We start from the raw sequence: 19,327 nt of genomic DNA on the forward strand, positions 1-19,327 counted from the left end.
TAAATAAATGGGGAGGGCATGACAAACGTCATGTCACATTCTGGCGCGACTTGTCTTTCTGCGCGTTAGAGGAGCACACCCAAAAGAATTGCGGAAGTCGCGGATAAACTTGTTAACGCGCGTCAGCTCCTATTTACTTTTGCTTTAACAAACCGCTGTCGCCCTGACTGTTTTGCAAAATGAAAATAGATTGGAACTGAAAGGGGGGGGAAGAAGTCTGTGCACCTGAAAAAGTTAAAGAGGGCAAAAAAATAGAGTAGAAAGGGAAAAACAGGGAGTGAATTGCCTAATCCTATTTTCATCTTTATCGATGTTGATATGGAAATGAAGACTATCGATTTCGGGGTTTTGCTGTCGCCATTTTGGTAAATCCCACGCTACCCATGGCACTTTGTACTCTTCAGATGATACAAGCGGTATAAGCAATTCCATTTCCAAATATCTTATTTACATATATGTAAATCAAGAGGGAAAGCGGCAAAGAAAACACTATAAATAAAAGCCCATTTTTTTAAGAAGGGGGAAAACGCTAGCAAACGCCATCTAACGCCCAAACAAAACACTTTTCAATTTTGAAAAATTCAAAATAGTTCAAAGATTGCCGAGAGAAAAATTAAGATCGAAACAGCAAAGGAGGATCAATTAAAAAATTAATTCACAATCCTAGGTACCTCGCAAACGCACAAACAGCCTAGTAAAAATATTGATTTTGCAGATGCGACTGACACAATTACCCTTCAATCTACTTGGCACGTCTTCCAAAAGAAACGAAAATAAGAAAAATAGGATGGAAATATTAGAAAACAAATGAAAGGGAAATATACGATACGAAGACGCCTACGCGAGGAACGAAATTCATCCGGAAAATGTGCCACGACAACAATCATTCATTACACTGAGCACCTAATTAGTCTCTCGATTTTTGCACATCACTAACGACTAGCTATTACGCCATTCCTCCCACGTAATAGCAGACACAGAGGGAAGGCGGATTCGTTAGTAGAAATGAATCGGTCGGCTGGGCTTAATGACACAAATGGCATTTTTCAGCATTGTCTACTTGCACTTTTATTTTTACCATCAATTACCGCAGACAGATAGCAATTTGTAGAAAATTAATTATGAAAAGCTAGTCCTATCGCACTGCAATGAGAAAAGATAGGCGCAACGGTCTAGATTATTTTTTTCATTTGAAATCCCATCCCATCCCCCTTTTAAGGAAGGAAAAATCCCATCCCATCCCCCTAAAGGAAAACGAACTCGTTTCTCTAAGTTGCTGTGATATGTTAAAACGAACTTCTTGCAACATAAACATCGTCAATGACTTCCCATAAAATAATTCATATCATAGTCCTACCTTCAACATTCGGCGTATGCAGGTGATGGCAAGCCCAATGATGAAATCCGTCATAACGCTGTGGTTGGCCAGCTTGTCTGTTCAGGAATACTGCGATACCTTTCACAGAATAGAGCAACAATTACTATATTAGACATTTGTCATCACATGTGGCAAAGGGAGATTGGTAGGGCAAATGAGTACGAACGATTAGGCACCGTAGGGCATCCAGACAAGACAGGCAATTTGCTACGACACAAAATGAGGGTAAACAAGATTTCTTCCCTGCTGGTTAAGCAACGACATCGACCAATTGAATTTCGTTTAATGAGCTGTATGGCTGATAATATGATGCATCATGCAAGTAAAATTTGCTGTCGTCATGAATGGTAGATTCAATAACGAGAAGTCTAAAACATGATCGGAAAGCCATCCGGCTTTTACAAATGATCTAAGTGATAAAGTAAAATTTTGTTTCGAGTAACTGAAGTTTCACGAAGCCCCACGCTTGGGTTTAGGACTGTTCCGGAAAAGGATCTGGCTATCAGTAAAACTTCTGCACCAATATCTACAATTCAATTCAACTGAAAATATTAGTAATTAGCGACAGCAAACGTTGTTGATATGCAAAGGCTACGATGTATAAATCCTACCCACTATCAGTGAAAAATAATTTTCTCCATAATTACACCAATCGATGCAGAAAGCAATGACCCTCAAAATTCTTTAAAACCATTACAGATTAAGCTGTTTGCACGATTTACTACCGATATCAAACGATTTTCTTCGATTATTCAATACAGCCGCCCCAAATTTCTCATACAGGCATACGAACAAAGAAATACTACATTACGCGTTTCTACACTTAGACTAAAAATACAAGGCACAATGAATTAGTATCACTAATATTGAACACTCAAACAAACTAGTTAAGAAAAAAAAGCGAATTTGGTCAGCATTGCTAAACACACCAAACGAAAAATGTCGGCCACAAGAGGCACTGGTAATTGGCCGGAGGCACAGTTTTTTCCAAGTTGCTCAGTCGCAACGCAGGGATTTCGAATTTAGTTAAGTGAAACAAATGGAGTACGAATGATGTTATCGAACTATGGATTAACTCTAACTTTGTGACGATTCCCTGATTACTTTACACAAAGGAAGTGGCTAGCATTTGCAAACGATGGGGCACACGAATAGCAAATAAATATGAAAATTTGATATTTACCAAAATTTTTGGCCTCCCGACTAGTTGACGAAGATAATTCGCCATGATTGATTGGACTTTTTCAACTTCGCCAAACGAAGGGATGACTCCATGCCGTCTCCATTTTTTCGTCACTGTTCAACGTGGTCTTTCCCTCAACGGCTCAGTTCAACCAGCATGACTCCTTGGAGTCATTTGGCCTTCACATTGTTTATCCACCAAAATTTCCAACATCGCTTATTGTTTAACATTCTAGCACACACCAAAAGCTGCCTTAAAATATTACTTTGAGAAAAAAAAGTAAGTTACTGTAACCATTGTCTTCACCGTGTCAGATAACGTTGGACAATGACGCGCAATTGTTTAGTTCCTTCGTCATCGACAATTAAATGGCGGAAGCAGAGGTCAGCACAGCTGTCACAATTCACAATTCTGCCGCGAAATTTCCAAAACTAAAAACATTAATGTTTACATTGCAATTATTTAACTTTAAGTGCTTTCATTTTTTAGAAAATAAAAATTTTTATAATTTGTTTGCTGAAATCAATTACTGAAATTTTGTAGTAAATGGTGAAACGTTCAACTTCCTCAGTTCGCTTCCTTGGTCAGTTCGAAGTTGGGCACACGAGGTTGAACGGTCATTTGGAACTGATCTATCCTTTTAGTTTAGAAGAAACGCAACAGTTTCTATATAATCCAGTGTTGGAATCCTAGGAAATACGTCGATCCTGCATGTGCAGCCCTACAACAGCTCAATTAGCTTTAGTAAGTTTTTTTGTAAACTAGTTATTTAAAGTTTTGCTTCACTGTTCTTCCCTGTTGCTTGGGGCTTCTGATCGTAATTTTTCATCTGCATTGCCACCATTTTAATATGAAACTTTGGTTTGGCTCTCGCGTTTTATCGGCGAAAAGATATTTTTGTCCGTGTTTTTAGTGGCTATTTGTTAACCAAAAAAGGATCAAGTTGTCATCGCATGCTCGGTGATGTCGTAAAAATGAATTTAGTCGTTTTAGCTGATGGCAATCGTTCTCAAGGTTGGTCTGCCAAAAAAGGACAGACAAATAAAATTGTACTATCCTAAAGTCTCAAGAAATTCAAACAACGGCCTTCATGGCTTTGCTTTCTTAAGGACAAAATACAGAGCAGCCATTGTTCTTAATTTAATTGAGGAATATTTACTTTGATATGGCATTGTGAAAGTCTTGCTTAGGAAAAAACTTCGATTGTGGAGAAACCTTTGCATTACTAATGGCTAACTGAATTGGCATTTGAATTCCTAGAAACTGGAATAAAGAATCATACCAGATATACGTCCATGGGGCGTTCAGCTGGCTTGCAGGTCATCACAATGTGGACACTGAAGTTGCTGTTGGATTCGGTCGTTGCCAGCAGACAGGATGAAAATCAGCCAAAGATCTAATGAATGGATTCGATGAACGTCAGATTTTCTACAGGAAAATTAAAAACTCGTTAGTGAACTGTGGTATGTATGATTATGCCTCACGATTACCCGTTTTATTTTTGCCTTTGGCTTCATTGAACAACGTACACGTCAACTCAAAGTGCAGTACGTTAGCCAATGAGTTTGATATGGTCGACTACTACTAAAAGTGATTCGATTTGCATGGCTATTAGTCCGTCTCGTCAATTACGAATGTTCAACAACGGATTTGAAGTTATCCGGTGTTGCTGGGAATGAAGTGCTCGACGAAAACGGCAAAGAGATTAAACCCATTATTACTTCGGAAGAGACGAGACAAGACGGGTTTCAAATACTAGTAATATATGCCAGAAACATAAGCATAATTTCTTTCATAAGCATCTGTGATGTTACGCCATAGTCCAAAACCCTTTTATGGTAAACGTAGCATTATCACTAAATATTCAAAAAAGTAAGACGCAACGCCCTATTCAACGCAGAACAATGTTCCTTTAAAACATTTTAATAATTTACTTGTTACACAACCTTAATTATGGAAAGATGCATCAACAATGACGAAATTGAAAGTCTCACTTGACTAATTTTTTTTTTTTCGCCAGCAGACACAAAAATTTCACTTGAGGAGGCGCTGATGAAAAATGAAGATAAATCGACCGCCAATGATCCAACGGATGCACTCTATGAACATCAGATTTTCTTAAAGAAATTTAAACAAAAACCTGATAATGAGTTGTGGTATGTGTAACATTTTCTATCAACTACGCGTTTTATTTTTGTAAGTTGTTTCATTGGGCTTCGTGCACATCGATTACAAGCGTAGTACGGTAGTCAATCAGTTTGGAGTCGTTGGCTTCGTTAAATAGTGATTCGATTTAATTTTGTTTGTTAGTTAATCCCCACTTAAAGTAAAGAAAATGTGTTTGTCATAGAATAACCAAGAAAATTTCTTTTCTAGGGGGATGGAGTAGGACAATGACTTGAAAAACTGCGCGAGAAAGATAAGCAAGGTTACTTTCATAACAGTGGATTACGTCATGCGATAGTTCAAATCTCTATCATGATGATTGTAACGCTATCATTAAATGATGAAAACAATCAGAAGCAACGCTCATTTTAACAAACAGAGAAGTTCATTTAGAAAATTTTAATAATTTATTTGTTACGCAGCCTCAATTATGGAACGAATTCGTCGACTATGGTTGTACAGAAAGTCGTCTAAGGTTTGTTCGTGTTTTGTTATCATTTTTAAAAATTTATTTACAGATAAAATTCCTCGACATTTTTCTGCAGGACGCTATTTGCATTTTCAGCGGTTCTTTTGAATCAATAAAACGTGGAAGAAGGATCACGTAAAAAAACGTTTTTTGCCTACATAATTGGTATGTCTTAAACGTTTATGCGAAAACATATGATGAAAGCTTCAGCATTTTTACATGTCATGCAGTTTTTTTTTTTTAGGAAGAAAAAAAGTTGTTTACCTTTTCCGACAACCAGCGAAATGGGACCCTAAACATTTTGGAGGGACGTACTCAAAAAAAGCAGTTAAGTTTTGAATACTACCTTATTTGAATAATCGATCACGAGCGCCCATTCGACGCAATATTTAGTGGTTGTCGATTCTTACGCTGAAACCCACAAGCGAAAAAAAAATAACATCTATTTTTCAGGTCGCACCTTCCAACCCTCCCTTTCAATGCTAATGCGCCAGCTTCCCTACCCCTCTTTTATTGGCACTAAACAAACACCGGCCCATATAATTTTAGTTAATAAAAAAAAAACAGCCTTTAGTATCCTCTGTAGTTTTCCATCATCTTTGGCGTCTTGTCAAATCGATCGTTAAGCTTATTTTTTTTATCGCTGTTTTTAAATAGTTTGATGTTTCCCGGTCCCAAGGCCAGCTCAAGTTATTCGCTCCGTCTTCCACGTACGTCACTGCATGATTGTTACCCCTCTTCCTGTAATCAATGACCTCTCCTAAGAGGCAATAGTTCTTCTTGACAAGTCTGCCGTGTCACGTGTGCTCTATTTTAACAAACAAAATCTACTTTTCCGTTGAACGGAATCCTTTTGTTTTTAACCGCAGGGAGGCAGACGATAAATAACGAAAAAGTGAAAAGTAATTTTTGTTTACGAATGTTTTAGGATATCATCGATTCAATGCGCTGACACAGCTGGCACAATCGGATGGAATTTGGAATTCTAAATACTAAACAGAAAGTATTACCAGAAAGATGCGAGCCGGATGCAAATGCCGCCGGTTGTCACGCTCCGCCGACTAAGCAAATCGTGGAATGTAACGTGAGTCAAAGTCTTTTATTCTACTTCCACACTTTAGCCTTTTTCTATTCTTACAGACGTCAGTTGACTTTCTTTGAAGTTTTCTTTTCCGACCGCTCAGCGATTCGGATGTTAAAACGCATCCGTCTCATTTTAAAAGCTCAGAATGTAGACGGAAGTCGGAGGACTGCACCGCGAGACAATGATTCTCCATTGTACGTATCCTAAACATTACCCGTTTATTCTACCGGATGGAAAGCAGGGAAAACGGGTGAATGCTGTAGGTCTTATAATCTGTAGAAGTCTTTGATATAAAAAAACTCTTGATTTCGTGCGTCACGGAGTTTCGTCTTTTTGGCATACCAAAGTATGGTAATTAGTAAGTTTCATGATACTAGTCGGACGTCAAATATTTCTTTTGCCAGTTTACGTCAATGCAAAACGTCGGAACAAAAACAATGGACTTCAAGGAAAAAAAGTTTGGATGTCAACAAAAGAGAACTGGACACTGCTGCCATCTGTTGCCAATCTACGAAGTATTTTACCATAAACGTTGGGCTTCAAATTTAAAGGGCAAAACTATTACAACATCGCAAGGAAATTTTTAAGGTGAATTTCTTTACGTTAACGCACATTTCCACAATTACGTTATCCTTTTCTTCAACGCAGCTTTTAGGGAGACATTGTTCGAGTTAAAACGAATGGCGGCGGTGCTTTCTGGTGGCTATGTATTCGTAGTTTTTTATTTTCCACCATCGTTCAAAAAAATTTTAATCGACACTACACTCGGAAGTGCATTCGTTACATAGACTCTGAGACCTTTTAAGCTAAACGATTCATCTCGGATCCTTCGTACCGTGGTAAATAGTAGTGGCTTTTGTCTGCATATTCTAATAAGTGCGAGCAGTACGAACGCATAAGAGCTCTTTGGTTTTTAATGCCAGGGCAATTATTTGTTTAAGAGCAATCCTCAAGTGCAGCGAGCAACTAGAAAACGCGTCATGAGGTCTAACTATTATATCCACAAACTATTGATTAGAAGAAAGAGTACATGCTGAAGTTACTACGTAGCGTCGGTTGTCGAGGATGTTGGCGAGGAGGTGAGTAATGTGAAACATATTTACAACTTTTACGTAAATCGCTTTTTTTTTTATTAGTCTGATAGGAAAGTCTTCCTTTCTCTTCGCTTCGCGTTATGCACGTGTAAGTAGACTGGAAGCCGATTATTTCGTATTCAAATCGGGTTTTAAAATGTCAACAACTTATTTATTATTTACAGTCCATTATGATACCGATACTTTTTTTTTCAGCGGAATTCCGTAAAAAATGTCGATAAATTTTCCATGAGACATTTTAAAGAATAACCATGAAGCATTATCATCGTGAAAATTATGTCTTTCATGCCGTTATAATTATGTCAACTATCGATAACGAGCAGTGGCATAGCGAGGCGGGGCCTGACGTCAATTGAATCAATTGCAACTCGTTTACATGTAAGTCGTTTAACAGTGAATGGAATTTGTTAATATCAATGAAGGTATTTGTTGTGTAAGCCTTCTAGTGTACAAGGAAGGAATGAAACGTCATGGCACTTCTGTTAATTGGAAAAGTTTTGTTGAGTTCACAAACATTTTGATTTGTAAACTTCTCAATGAACTTTCAACGACGACGGAACCGAGACTTTTATTTTGGAGATTCAAAGAAAAATATCGTGAATCTTTTCCTTTACATTTAATTAAAGAAATGGTTAATTTTAAAACAAAACAACCAACGCCAAAAACTGCATTGGTATTGTTTGATAAATACTCGATGAACTTCTCAAATCTATCGCATTTGATTGTTAATTAGTCAATTGCAGACGAATAAATTAATATGGCCAGTTATAAGTTACGAAACTTATATGCAGAACTAGAAACCGGTGTTTAATGCAGGTAACTAAAGTCCCCAAAATTAAATTTTTAAAGCTATTTTTTCTAACGTTTTACTGCTGTCTTGACATGTAGGAAACCTTTCGCATTTGGATGTACCGTAGCAACCAGTTAACCGCGTATACCTGTTTTCTTAGTTAACCTGGTCAACGGATATGACCTCGGACTTCCTTGGGTAGCAACAGAAGAACTTATTTATAAACTACAATAAAAATAGGTCGAAGGGTCGCTACAAAAACAGGTGAAAGTATAGAAAAGGCCCAACTTGTTTACCTGTGAACGAGGTCAGTTTTTTTTTCTATTTCCTGTAGATATGGAAAACCGTAAACTCCATCTGGAGTAAATGCGTAGCTCCCTGGCGTATATAAAGACCAGAGATTTCTTGGAAAAGACACACTCCACCTTGTTAACTCCTCCAGTTCGACACTCAACTCTCCAGCTCAAAATGAACACCTTCAAGACTGTAAGTAAAAACAAGTTCTGCATAATTGAATAGTGTCACCATATTTATAGTTGCTCCATGTGAAAGTTTTAAGTTTTTTCAACAACGGAATCGAATGCATATCTCATTATTACTTCGTGTTTTTTTTTTCAAGGTCGTTATGGTTTGCGCCATGTTGGCTGCCTCCTGCTCCGGCCAGTACATGTCCCAGTAAGTTTATCCCTATTTTTTGTTCCAATATGAATTACGCAGCTACTGCTTAATAAAATAATTTTTACTAATTTAAACTTTACTTTGATGTACGTCAACAAAACAGCCAAGGATCTCAGTCGGGAAGTTCCAGCATGGCCGGTCAATACGCCACCCAGGCCCAACAGGCTGCTTTGAACGCCGGATCACTTTCTCTTGAACAACAAAGACCAGCAGCCAGCCCAGCTTTTGTTGCTGAGCAGTCCATTCCTGCGTCCAGCCCCGTCTCAGGTGCTGGCAGCGTAACAGCTACCCAACAGATCTGCTCGTGCGTCACCATCAACCCGGCCGCATCAGCTCTCCAGACCCCAGCTTCATCCGCTCCAGAATCCGTTGCTCCTGTTGCCGCTGCCCCCCAACAATCCTTTGCTGCACCCCAACAATCCTTCGCTGCACCCCAACAGACCTTCGCTGCTCCTCAGCAATCCTTCGCTGCTGCCCAGCAACAGGCGTACGCTGCCCCACAGCCGGCTGCCACCCAGACCCAGGGACGCTATTAAAAGATATTGACATTTGATAGCCCATCATCTTCATTATCGCTCGCCACTCATTTCTCATTTTGTATTGTGAAAATACAATAATATCATACTCGCATCAATTGTGTAACTTTTATTAGATACTCTTACGAATACCTCGTTTAAGAATTTAAGACAATTAAGAGACCTACCATAGGAAATGAACAAGGACGTAGAGGGCATGTGTATGTTCATTGCTTAGTCTGAGCTTATCTAGTCGTTTACAGACCTGACTACGTTATTTTATGGAGAAATGTCTATGCGCTAGAGATGAATTGGCTTAAGGATTTAGTTGCCTTGACATTGAGGTATTCGATCGATTTGCACGTAATAACGATAATACGTAATATGAAAATTCCTTTTATATATTTCGTGGGCAATGTTCACTATTGAGAGCCGAGGAAAAGAAGAATATCACCCTACAACATATTGACTGCAAAGTAACGTTAAAGTTTTGTTTCCCCTATGAGCTTTAATATTCTCCCATGACACGAGAGTTTTAGCTACTTGACAGGCAATTTTTAAACATATTTATCTCAAAAATTCAACGTGAAAAAGAGGGATGATGGCACACACAAGTCTGGGAGTGCGAAATAATACTGGCTGTTGTGTAGATTAGCGGAGACATATTGATTATGCAAACGGGCATCAGCAAAAAATTTATGCTTAAACAGCATCCAGTTTTTAAACAATTCTGTGTTGAATAACAACAAAGGTAGAAGAGGAAGGATTTTTTTTTAAACCTTCAATTTTAAGTCTTTGGTGTTCTGACGTTCCTGCGGTTACAACACGTCCATCGAATTCAAGCGTTAAAAAAAGAATGAACTCGTTATGATCAATAGTCTGTTGTTAGTTTTACTTAAATCGAATGTACTTTCATTCACTTAAATTGGACCAATTAGTAACATGAAGAAAGGCCCTACCTATTTGAAGAATTTGAAAATGGTAATGAGTGTTGCTATGTTTTGAATTCTATTTCCTTTTCATTCTGTGAACAGCAAACATTCCCTAACAAAGAAAACAATTAAATGTCTTTCATCTTGTCTAAGAGTTTCTTTTAATTAAGAATGAAAGAAATCTAATTATTACTTGAACCGTCAATTCCCACCAACGAAGGCCTGTCTGTTTATAAAGAAGCATACTGCATGAAAAATAGAAAAAGAATAATAATCCAATTAGAAGACAGTTCCCAGATTATCATGATTCCATCTGACAATGTTACAAACATTTAACCTGATAGCAATTAAATTTTAGATTTTAGCCTACGTGACCTAGCAACAACACTACCTGAAAACTGACCTACTTCAATTTTTATACTGACCTCTAATGCCCCATTTGAAAAATCCATTCTGGTTATCTTGTTTTGAAAATCAGATGCTCCTACCTGAGAAATCTTCACCTTTAGTGAGATAGAGAAAGGTCGAGGGTTCTTAAAAGAACGTACAAGGTTAAAACCTTGTACGAAAAGAGACGACCACAATAAAAACGAGTGAAAGTACAAAGAAGACCCAACTTGTTTACCTGTGAACGAGGTCAGTTCTTTGTATTGCCAGCGGGTATGAGAAACCTTAAACTCCACGTGAAGTTCCGTGTACAGTACACAGGAGTATATAAAGGCCCAAGATTTCTTGGAAAAGACATACACTTCACCTTGTTAACTCCTCCAGTTCAACACTCAACTTTCCTGCTCAAAATGAATACCTTCAAGACCGTAAGTCATTTCTACATGATAGAAAAATGTCATAATATCTAAAGTAGCTCTATATCAATATAATATCCCTACCCCAAAAAATTCAGCAATTAACTTTGAAATTATTCTTCCTGATTTTACAGGTCGTTATGGTTTGCGCCATGTTGGTTGCTTCCTGCTCCGGCCAGTACATGTCCCAGTAAGTTAACTTGAATTCATTTCAATTTAAATCCCTAGTTTTTCAATTCAAATCTCACATCTGCCTCGGAAGGTCATCAAGCAACCAGGGAGGTTCCAGTTTAAGCGGCATGCTGGTCGGTCAATACGCCAGCCAGGGCCAACAGGCCGCTTTGAACACCGGAGCACTTCCTCTTGAGCAGCAACGCCCAGCAGCCAGCCCAGCATTCGTTGCTGAGCAACCAAGACCAGCGGCTAGCCCAGTCATGCCAGCTGCACCGGCAACTAGCCAACAGATCTGCACGTGCATCACCATCAACCCGGCTGCCCAGCCCGCAGCTGCCGCTTCACCTGCCGTTGAATCCGCTGCCCCAGTGGCCGCTGCCCCTCAACAGACTTTCGCCGCTGCCCCCCAACAGACTTTCGCTGCTGCCCCCCAACAGACTTTCGCTGCTGCCCCCCAACAGACTTTCGCTGCTGCCCAGCAACAGGCGTACGCTGCCCCACAACCCGCCCAAACCCAGGGACGTTACTAAAAAAAAAGAAAAATTATGACTTGCTCATCCTTCTGCGTGAATTGTAACAACGATTACAATAAAACTTAATTCTTTCCCGAAAAATTATTCATTCATTTCTTATGTATAATAAATAAGGTTGAATATGGCAACGTCGATCATCTCCAGGGTTGTTGTTCTACATGCAACTAATCTTATTTTGACGTTTCCACGTAAATGTTGATGCAGCAGTTTACGAAGGACATGTTTACCCTATAATTGTTCTTCCGAGTTATCGCGTGTTTATTTCAAACGACTGCGTCGTTGATGCCAGTTAGATGCGGACGCGCTTGCGTCGCGCAACTACCCGCAGAACCATATAGACCGTGCGTGAAAAGAACGAGGGGCTGTAGTCCGACTGCGGTCGACAAAGCAACGTGCAATTGTGGCACAAGCCGTTCGTGTGTCTTCAAGTGTAGACGGAAACAGTGCGGGGACGAGGAAAATACAAGAATTAAGATCATCGGGAAATGAATTCGAACGTGCATGTGGATGGTTGTTTGTGTGTCGTGATGCAATTGACTTTCACTCAGTATAAATCAAACAAAAACAAAGTGTCATCTGTTACGTTTCATTTAGAGAGCGTGATATCCAGCAATCCGGAATGATTTTACTTCCTGTCGGAAAGAAAACCAATTAAACAAGGTTCGTTGTTTTTTTTTTTTATTTCTCTAACTCATTCTATTTTACGTTCGGGAGCGAGTGTGTGAACCCAAAGAAACGAAGGGAGTGCTAATGTAATCATGGCTATTGCAACATCTTTTATTCTGTTGAGGTAATTTTGCTCCCGAAATGATCCAGTCACGCACCCTTCCCCAGTAGGCCTCGAAACTAGACGCCCAAAAACATTGTGGAAACATAAAAAGAAAACGTTAAAAAAACAGCTTTTTGAATAATCGTAGCTCTCTGTTTTTATCATTTCATCCATTAAAATATTTAAAAGGATTCCTGGACACATTTCGATCATCCATTGCCGATTGAAACTCATCAACAAATTTATCCTTGAACGCATGTAAACATACAAGCAAACACTCTATCAAAATGAAAATCCCAATTGACATGTTTCCCATTCAAATTGCACTCCACGATTTATCGATAAACCTTAAACATTTTTCTTCCTACACCTTGATTACGTCCTACGCACACAAAAGTATCGAACGAAAGTGGATGAATTGCTTCTCCGTTATTACTCTGACCTCTTCAATGTCAGGCTCGCTCTTTGTTGCGTAAGAAAGTGCGAGAAAAAGATATGAATGTGATCGTTACACGTACAGGCGGATAAGAAAATTCCATTCCTTTCAACAAGGAAAAAGAACATTTTTTTTTTCATTTGGAAAAGTGGTAAGGAAGACCATATTGTGGGATGCAGATAGTGTCGTTTTTTCTAAATAGCTTTTTTGCTTTTATTAAAAGGTGGGCCTGGATTTGTATACTACGCACTTACATTAAAGCTTACACTAAAGCGTTGATGTTTGGTGAAATGTATTTAATAATTCCAGAAGCATCCTTTCTTTTTAAGATAATTATTGTTGCATAAATGCAGGTAACAACGTGCACGCGTAAACGTTTCGTATGATTTAGTAATAGGGTCGTACGACCTATTGAGATTTAAGTCCAGGGAATTATCTAGTGGAGTAGCAAGTCAGCGTTCGCGGCTCGTGATTAAAAGTATATAAACGATTGATTTAATAATTAAAAAAAAAATAGCTCTATATAGAGAAAATGTGTAACCAGTAATGACCTACCCCGGATGTTATATTCATTTCATGAAAAACATCCTCTTGTACGCATTATAATGGTTTGGGCGCTACAGTTGCCCGTGATCGTGAAAAAAAAATATGTATTGTAACGCTATACATTATCGGCCAAAATGCAGTCAACTGCTAATGAACTACGTGCAAGTAGGTTTTTACCCTCCCGCAAAGTCCGTGATATCAAATTGCAACGTTCAATACGAGCCTGTATAGCTAGCGGCAATCGACCACGTAAGGTCAAATCAACAGAATACAGATAGTCTTTCTTTCAGTTTTTGTTTCAATCAGCTTTTTTTTATAAAAAAAGAAAAAATCTGCGAACTATTCGATATTTTTTTGTCCAGCAGAGTCCATTCAAACTGGTCGAAGAAGATTTTCCACTTCGCCAGACACGTAAGCATTCAACTGGAGCCAAAATAAAATAAAATTCTTAGTGCCTTTAAAAGAGAGAAGAAGGGAAGTTTGACGTCTCTCAGAGCGATTTACTTATCCAGAAATTCAGTTCGATCTTGCTGAAATCAGTTAAAAATGTATGTGATGGCTATTTCGGGAACCTATAGAAGCTCACGATAAAAGCAAAGTTCACTGTTCGAATTCAACGTCAATGATTCAGTGCCCAAGTGTGAAGTCGATATTTTATGATTGAAAAATGTTGCATTTATTTTAGGAATCAGAAGACAAAAAATAAAATGGACGGTTTAACGTGGACGTCTGGATCGATGACGACGACCGATTTATTTTTGAGTGAATCTTTCCTCAACTCTACCGAAACGAACGTCTCGAACACGAACTCGTCGTTGCTGACGATTCCGGCGTTCGGTGACGTCGAGTTGGATCTCTCGCTCATCGAGCGTTTCCGCTCCAACAGTCGAGTCAACGACGGCGCCTTCTTTTGCCTCATAGCGGCCTATTGCGTCCTCATCATCTTCGGAACACTGGGCAACTCGCTCGTCGTCTTCGTCGTCGCCCGCCAACCGGCCATGAGGACGGCTCGCAACGTCTTCGTCGTCAATCTAGCCATCTCCGACTTGCTCCTCTGCCTCATCACTATGCCACTAACGGTAAGTTTAATTTTTGTTTTTTTGGGGGGGTTTATTTCTTCGGGTTATTCAGTTGAATCTGGTCCGTTTAGTTCAACATCTTGTTTCAGCGGTTGGAGGGCCAAAACACTTGGACCCCAATCGATTGTGTATGACGTCATGTGGGCCGGAACCAAGCCAAACAAAGTGAACAAGTTTCATTCGACTTTTCCTTTTATACTGAACTTCTCTATGATTTTAGAGTTAGAATAGAAAAATATTGTGTGTAGAAGGCATTTTTCTTTTGATCCTCCTATCGTTGGGCTTCCAAACTGCGTCTTTTCATGCCCAGTTTTTATATATCAACGGTCAGTAAAATTCTCTGGTCCGGTCTTTCTTTTTTTTCATCAGAAGCCTTTAGATGACGTAGAGAGAAATGTAATAAAATCTGTTTTTGATCAAGGAACATACGTATATATTCTTGTCCGGATTAAAGCGTTCGGTTGATGTGGAATAGCTTTGATAGTATTGGTTCAAACAGAAAAGATTGTTTATAAAGTTTAAGGACGTATTTGGCATTCAGTTTGAAATGGAAGATCCGATTGCGATGAAAATAAACAATAAGGGTGAAATAGAAAAAAAAAATGACGTGTAGCAATTATATTGATCGTTATCGAGTTGGGAGATTTTCAAATCATAGCTGAAATCTTATATGCATATCAATTTACGATTATGCACGGTAGCATAATCGATTGCGACGAAATCGAGACCATTTGAATCTGTTTATAGATCGTCAATTGTTTCCTCTTATTTTGTTTGATCCCGAATTTGTAGCTCCCCCTTTTCCGATTTTTTCCTTTATAACGAAAAGAGCAGCTCCCAGTGATGTGTATAGGCTCACAATTTTCTATCACGTTACCTCCATTCTCGAATGAACAGCAACGGCAGTCAAACTCAAATTGGGATATTGTTCCCTCATTAAAAATGAATGCTCATCAATATTTAAAAACACCAATCGTGTGGGCAATTTGACTGTGAATAACTATAGCAGTTGCCTTGATTGCTGATTGCCTGCACGATCTCTACAGAACTATACAAAAAAATTAACGGAGCATTCATTTTTCTGATCCGTTTGTTACTCGTTTGTGTTAGCTACAAGGAAAACGAAACGAAGTGGAAAAGGCGTAGAGTCATGGTAACATGCACTTTGATTTGTAAGATAAAAAATGTTGCACCAATTTCAGAATAGTCTAGTCACATTATTCATGTGTTTGTCGAACCATGCGTGGCGTTCTGGCTATCGTTCATTTCTTTTTTGTTCTTGCAATGTCAAATAGTTCCTTGCCGAAAAGAAGTAAATTTTCAAAATAAGAAACTGGTAGAATCACGTCAGTCACGGTTTGGGTCTTCCAGCTGACAGATATCTTTTTCTCGTTCTCACTTGTTATCTATGGAAATGAGCCGACGTTTCCTCTTCTTTCCATCGTCTGAGTTTGTAAAAACAGATGAATAAATCTATCCTGTCAAAGTTATCTTTTTTTATTCGCTTCAGTTACTTTAAAGGCACTTCAAACTTTTCGATTAGGGGTGCAGTCATTTCTTATGTACTAGATGTGCCAAGTGTTTGCCGAAACCCTCTAGACCTAACGCTTTGAATACTACGCCCCTAATAGAATCAACTTTACGTTTACTGATTGACGCTCATTTGTAATTCAAATGTTTTCATTCGTGAACACTGTTCACTACCGTATGTTGTAACGGAATACGTCACATTATCGGTTTAAGAGGCAATCTAAGAGATTTTGGCCAATGATTAAGTGAACTGTCGTTTGCAAATCATGGTCGGGAACAAAGTTCTATTTAGGGCACGACTTTTTTTTTTTGCAAACTTATGGACACGTTGGTCTGGTGTTCTAGTGGTTCGCTGTTCTGGTGGTTAGCTGTCACCAGGTTTAGGCTAAACGCGAGGCTAAGCGATAGGCTATGCGTGTAGGACGATCTCCACCTAGGCATGCTAGCCGATAAACCACATGATGTTAAACAAATAAATTCAGATTTATAAGCAACCAATGTAGACCGATTGTGATTGTGTTCAGAGTAAAAGATTTCACGTCAAAGTAATGTCAGTAAATCTGTGCACAGTAATTAACAAATTCGCTTACGAATAAACACGTAACAGTGATCAATCCTCATTTTGAAATATTGAATTTGGCCGACTCATAACGTACGTACATTAGTTTGTTTATCTCCTTCGTGACGTAACTGCCCTTTTGCCACCAAACCGCCCAAGGCAAATCTTGAAAAGATAAGCCTCTAAAAACTTCTAAGAAAACTGTGTAAACATTTCTACGCTAAAGTTAAAGATACTAAACCAAAATTAAACAACCATTCTATGTTTTACAGTTGATGGAAATACGGTCGTACACTTGGCCGTTGGGCAACTCGCCCGTCTCGTGCAAAATGGTGGGCTCATTGCAGGCCGTTTCCATCTTCGTTTCGACGCTCTCCATCACGGCCATCGCGCTCGACCGTTACCAGTTGATCGTCTACCCCACTAAGAAGAGTTTCCAGCTGACGGGCGCTTTGCTGGCCCTGGCCGGCATCTGGACTCTCGGCGTCGTTCTGGCTCTTCCCCTTTTTATCGTCCGCACGCTGCAGCATCACGACATCCCCATACCCAACTCGCCCATCACCTCCGTCGACTATTGCCTGGAAGAGTGGCCGAACGAGAGGGGCCGTTCCCTTTATTCCATCGGCAGCATCTTGATCCAGTACGCCTTGCCCATCATTACCGTGTCCGTGGCTCACGCGCGCATCTGCAACAAACTCCAAGTGCGGATGGCTTCCATGAGCCATCAGCAACAGCAGTCGATGCGCCAACCGCCCAGCGTCACCAACGGCCAGCAAACTCCGAACGATTCTTCTACGGCTGCCCGTGCCGTGGCCCGCGAAGAGAAACTCCGTAAAACCAATACGCTCCTAGTGGCCATCGCTATCATTTTCACCATCTGGTAAGTGATTTGAGTTTTATTTTAAAATATTCCCGACAAGTAAATTGGATGAAATCAGCGAATTGACACGAAATGTTCACATAGTTGGTTGCCCATGAACACGTTCAACGTCGTCGTCGATACCTGGAACGTCTTTGGAGATGACACAGAAACGATGCTAATCTGCTACGCCGTCTGCCACATGGTCGGCATGTCTTCGGTAAGCCCACGTACAATTACATTTCTAATTCAAGATTCACAAAATGTAACTGTGACCAAATCAGCCGGCAAGAAGAATTAGGGAAAAGCAGTTGAATTGATTTCGTATTTTATCGTGAATGTTCCAAAACATGCAGGCCTGTGCTAATCCGCTTCTTTACGGCTGGTTGAACGATAATTTCCGTAAAGAGTTCCACAAGATTGGCACTTCTTTCATTACCAAAACGATGAAAACGAAAGCGACGACTAGCAACGCCAATCCTCCGGAGATTGCCGGCATTCACGCGGGAAGTAAGCGACTCGAAGCGACGTCCGCCGTGATCGAGAAAGACGGCCAAAAGCAATCGATTGTTGTTCCATGTCCACAAGCGACAGGTGCCACTACAGCCGTGACTATGTTACCATCGCCGACGGGTGTGTCTCATTACCGGACGGAAGTGACGGTCGTCACCCATTTGGGGGCCGAACCTCCGGCTTCCGTCTATCGGGTCAACGAGACTAATGCGTCCGTCTCTCAGGAGCAACACCTTTGACTGACGAGTCGATTAACGATCGCTTCATTTATTTTCAATTTAATTAGCGACGATCATTTACCAAATTCAAATTGGCTATTAAAGCACGTCTGTAAATACGCTCTTTAGCTTCTTCCAACTGTCTGATTGTCTTTTGTGTTATGCGTGTCGTTCTGTTTGATTTTCTAGAGCAACATGAACGATATATAAAAGAGCTTTGATGAGATTGTCTGCAAATTAGGTTAAGCCATTAGTCCTTCTTTTTTAAATAGTGACTCTTTTCTTGTCCATACGAATATCGACTGACAGTGGGAGGAACAAACTGTGAAGCCTAGCGATGTTGTTTGTTAGTGGACTTCTATGGTAAATAATCTAGGCTGTTGAGGATTACAGCTGAAGAGTTGAAATTGGGTATAAAAATACACGTAACGCTCTTTGTGTAGACGGGCCTCGCGTATTGCATAGTTGAGCTGTACATACTTGCACATTGCCCTATTTATAGAACATTTTGATTGGGAATAGAAAAATGAGAGTGATTCCAGTTTGAAAATATTACATAACTATTTAGATTGAATTTTCCGGTAAAATTAAAAATGAGCTTATCGTGTAGCATTTTGCATGGAGGGATCAGTTCTTTATCATGTTGCGATTTTGAGTTTCATACTTTCAAATGGCAAATGTATCTGGAATGTACTCATCCGACGGATAATACACATTCTCTTGTTACAGCATTACAACTTTCTTGTATGTCGTGACATTTATGAAAAGACCGAAAAGGTTATGAGGATTTTTCAGAATCTTTTCTGTGTGGGCTTACTTAATCTGCATCTACTTTTCTTTCTTTACATTTAAATGTTAACGTAGTTCTTTTCTTTCTTGGGCTCGATAAAGTTCGTGCTGTCAGACATTTTGTATCACATTCATCGTACCATCGACCAATGCCAAACGAACACAGTGGCAGTATAGACTTTGGTTGTAATTCATCTCGATATCAATAGCCTCGAATATCAAAGCTCGTC

The 19,327-nt window shown here is 39.5% G+C and overlaps 2 protein-coding genes and 2 long non-coding RNA genes across 4 annotated transcripts; all 4 read left to right on the forward strand.

Moving 5' to 3' along the window:
- Window positions 1-5,014: 5,014 nt before the first annotated feature.
- Window positions 5,015-5,485, forward strand: LOC132087947 (uncharacterized). Its single transcript, XR_009420937.1, has 3 exons — window positions 5,015-5,202; window positions 5,273-5,361; window positions 5,441-5,485. It is a non-coding gene; the product is annotated as an uncharacterized LOC132087947 (long non-coding RNA).
- Window positions 5,486-6,141: 656 nt separating this feature from the next.
- LOC130694314 (uncharacterized) lies at window positions 6,142-7,108 on the forward strand. Its single transcript, XR_009001980.2, has 4 exons — window positions 6,142-6,275; window positions 6,337-6,626; window positions 6,685-6,868; window positions 6,929-7,108. It is a non-coding gene; the product is annotated as an uncharacterized LOC130694314 (long non-coding RNA).
- A 3,891-nt stretch (window positions 7,109-10,999) lies between these two features.
- Window positions 11,000-11,796, forward strand: LOC130695161 (cuticle protein 16.5-like). Its single transcript, XM_057518287.1, has 3 exons — window positions 11,000-11,104; window positions 11,227-11,282; window positions 11,355-11,796. The coding sequence occupies exons 1-3, from the start codon at window positions 11,087-11,089 to the stop codon at window positions 11,794-11,796; spliced, it is 516 nt and encodes a 171-aa protein (XP_057374270.1). The 5' UTR covers window positions 11,000-11,086.
- A 485-nt stretch (window positions 11,797-12,281) lies between these two features.
- LOC130694290 (neuropeptide F receptor-like) lies at window positions 12,282-18,907 on the forward strand. The gene is made up of 5 exons (XM_057517361.2): window positions 12,282-12,459; window positions 14,236-14,629; window positions 16,991-17,598; window positions 17,683-17,797; window positions 17,934-18,907. The coding sequence occupies exons 2-5, from the start codon at window positions 14,258-14,260 to the stop codon at window positions 18,327-18,329; spliced, it is 1,491 nt and encodes a 496-aa protein (XP_057373344.1). The 5' UTR covers window positions 12,282-12,459; window positions 14,236-14,257; the 3' UTR covers window positions 18,330-18,907.
- Window positions 18,908-19,327: the final 420 nt, after the last annotated feature.

The sequence above is a fragment of the Daphnia carinata genome, chromosome 4 (genome assembly GCF_022539665.2).
Source record: "Daphnia carinata strain CSIRO-1 chromosome 4, CSIRO_AGI_Dcar_HiC_V3, whole genome shotgun sequence".
NCBI lineage: Eukaryota > Metazoa > Arthropoda > Branchiopoda > Diplostraca > Daphniidae > Daphnia > Daphnia carinata.

Coding starts and splice junctions, on each gene's coding strand:
- LOC130694290 (XM_057517361.2), top strand. CDS start 14,258: ATGGACGGTTTAACGTGGACGTCTGGATCGATGACGACGACCGATTTA. Junction 14,630..16,990: donor TCATCACTATGCCACTAACG/GTAAGTTTAATT, acceptor TATGTTTTACAG/TTGATGGAAATACGGTCGTA. Junction 17,798..17,933: donor ACATGGTCGGCATGTCTTCG/GTAAGCCCACGT, acceptor CAAAACATGCAG/GCCTGTGCTAATCCGCTTCT.
- LOC130695161 (XM_057518287.1), top strand. Junction 11,283..11,354: donor TCCGGCCAGTACATGTCCCA/GTAAGTTAACTT, acceptor CTGCCTCGGAAG/GTCATCAAGCAACCAGGGAG.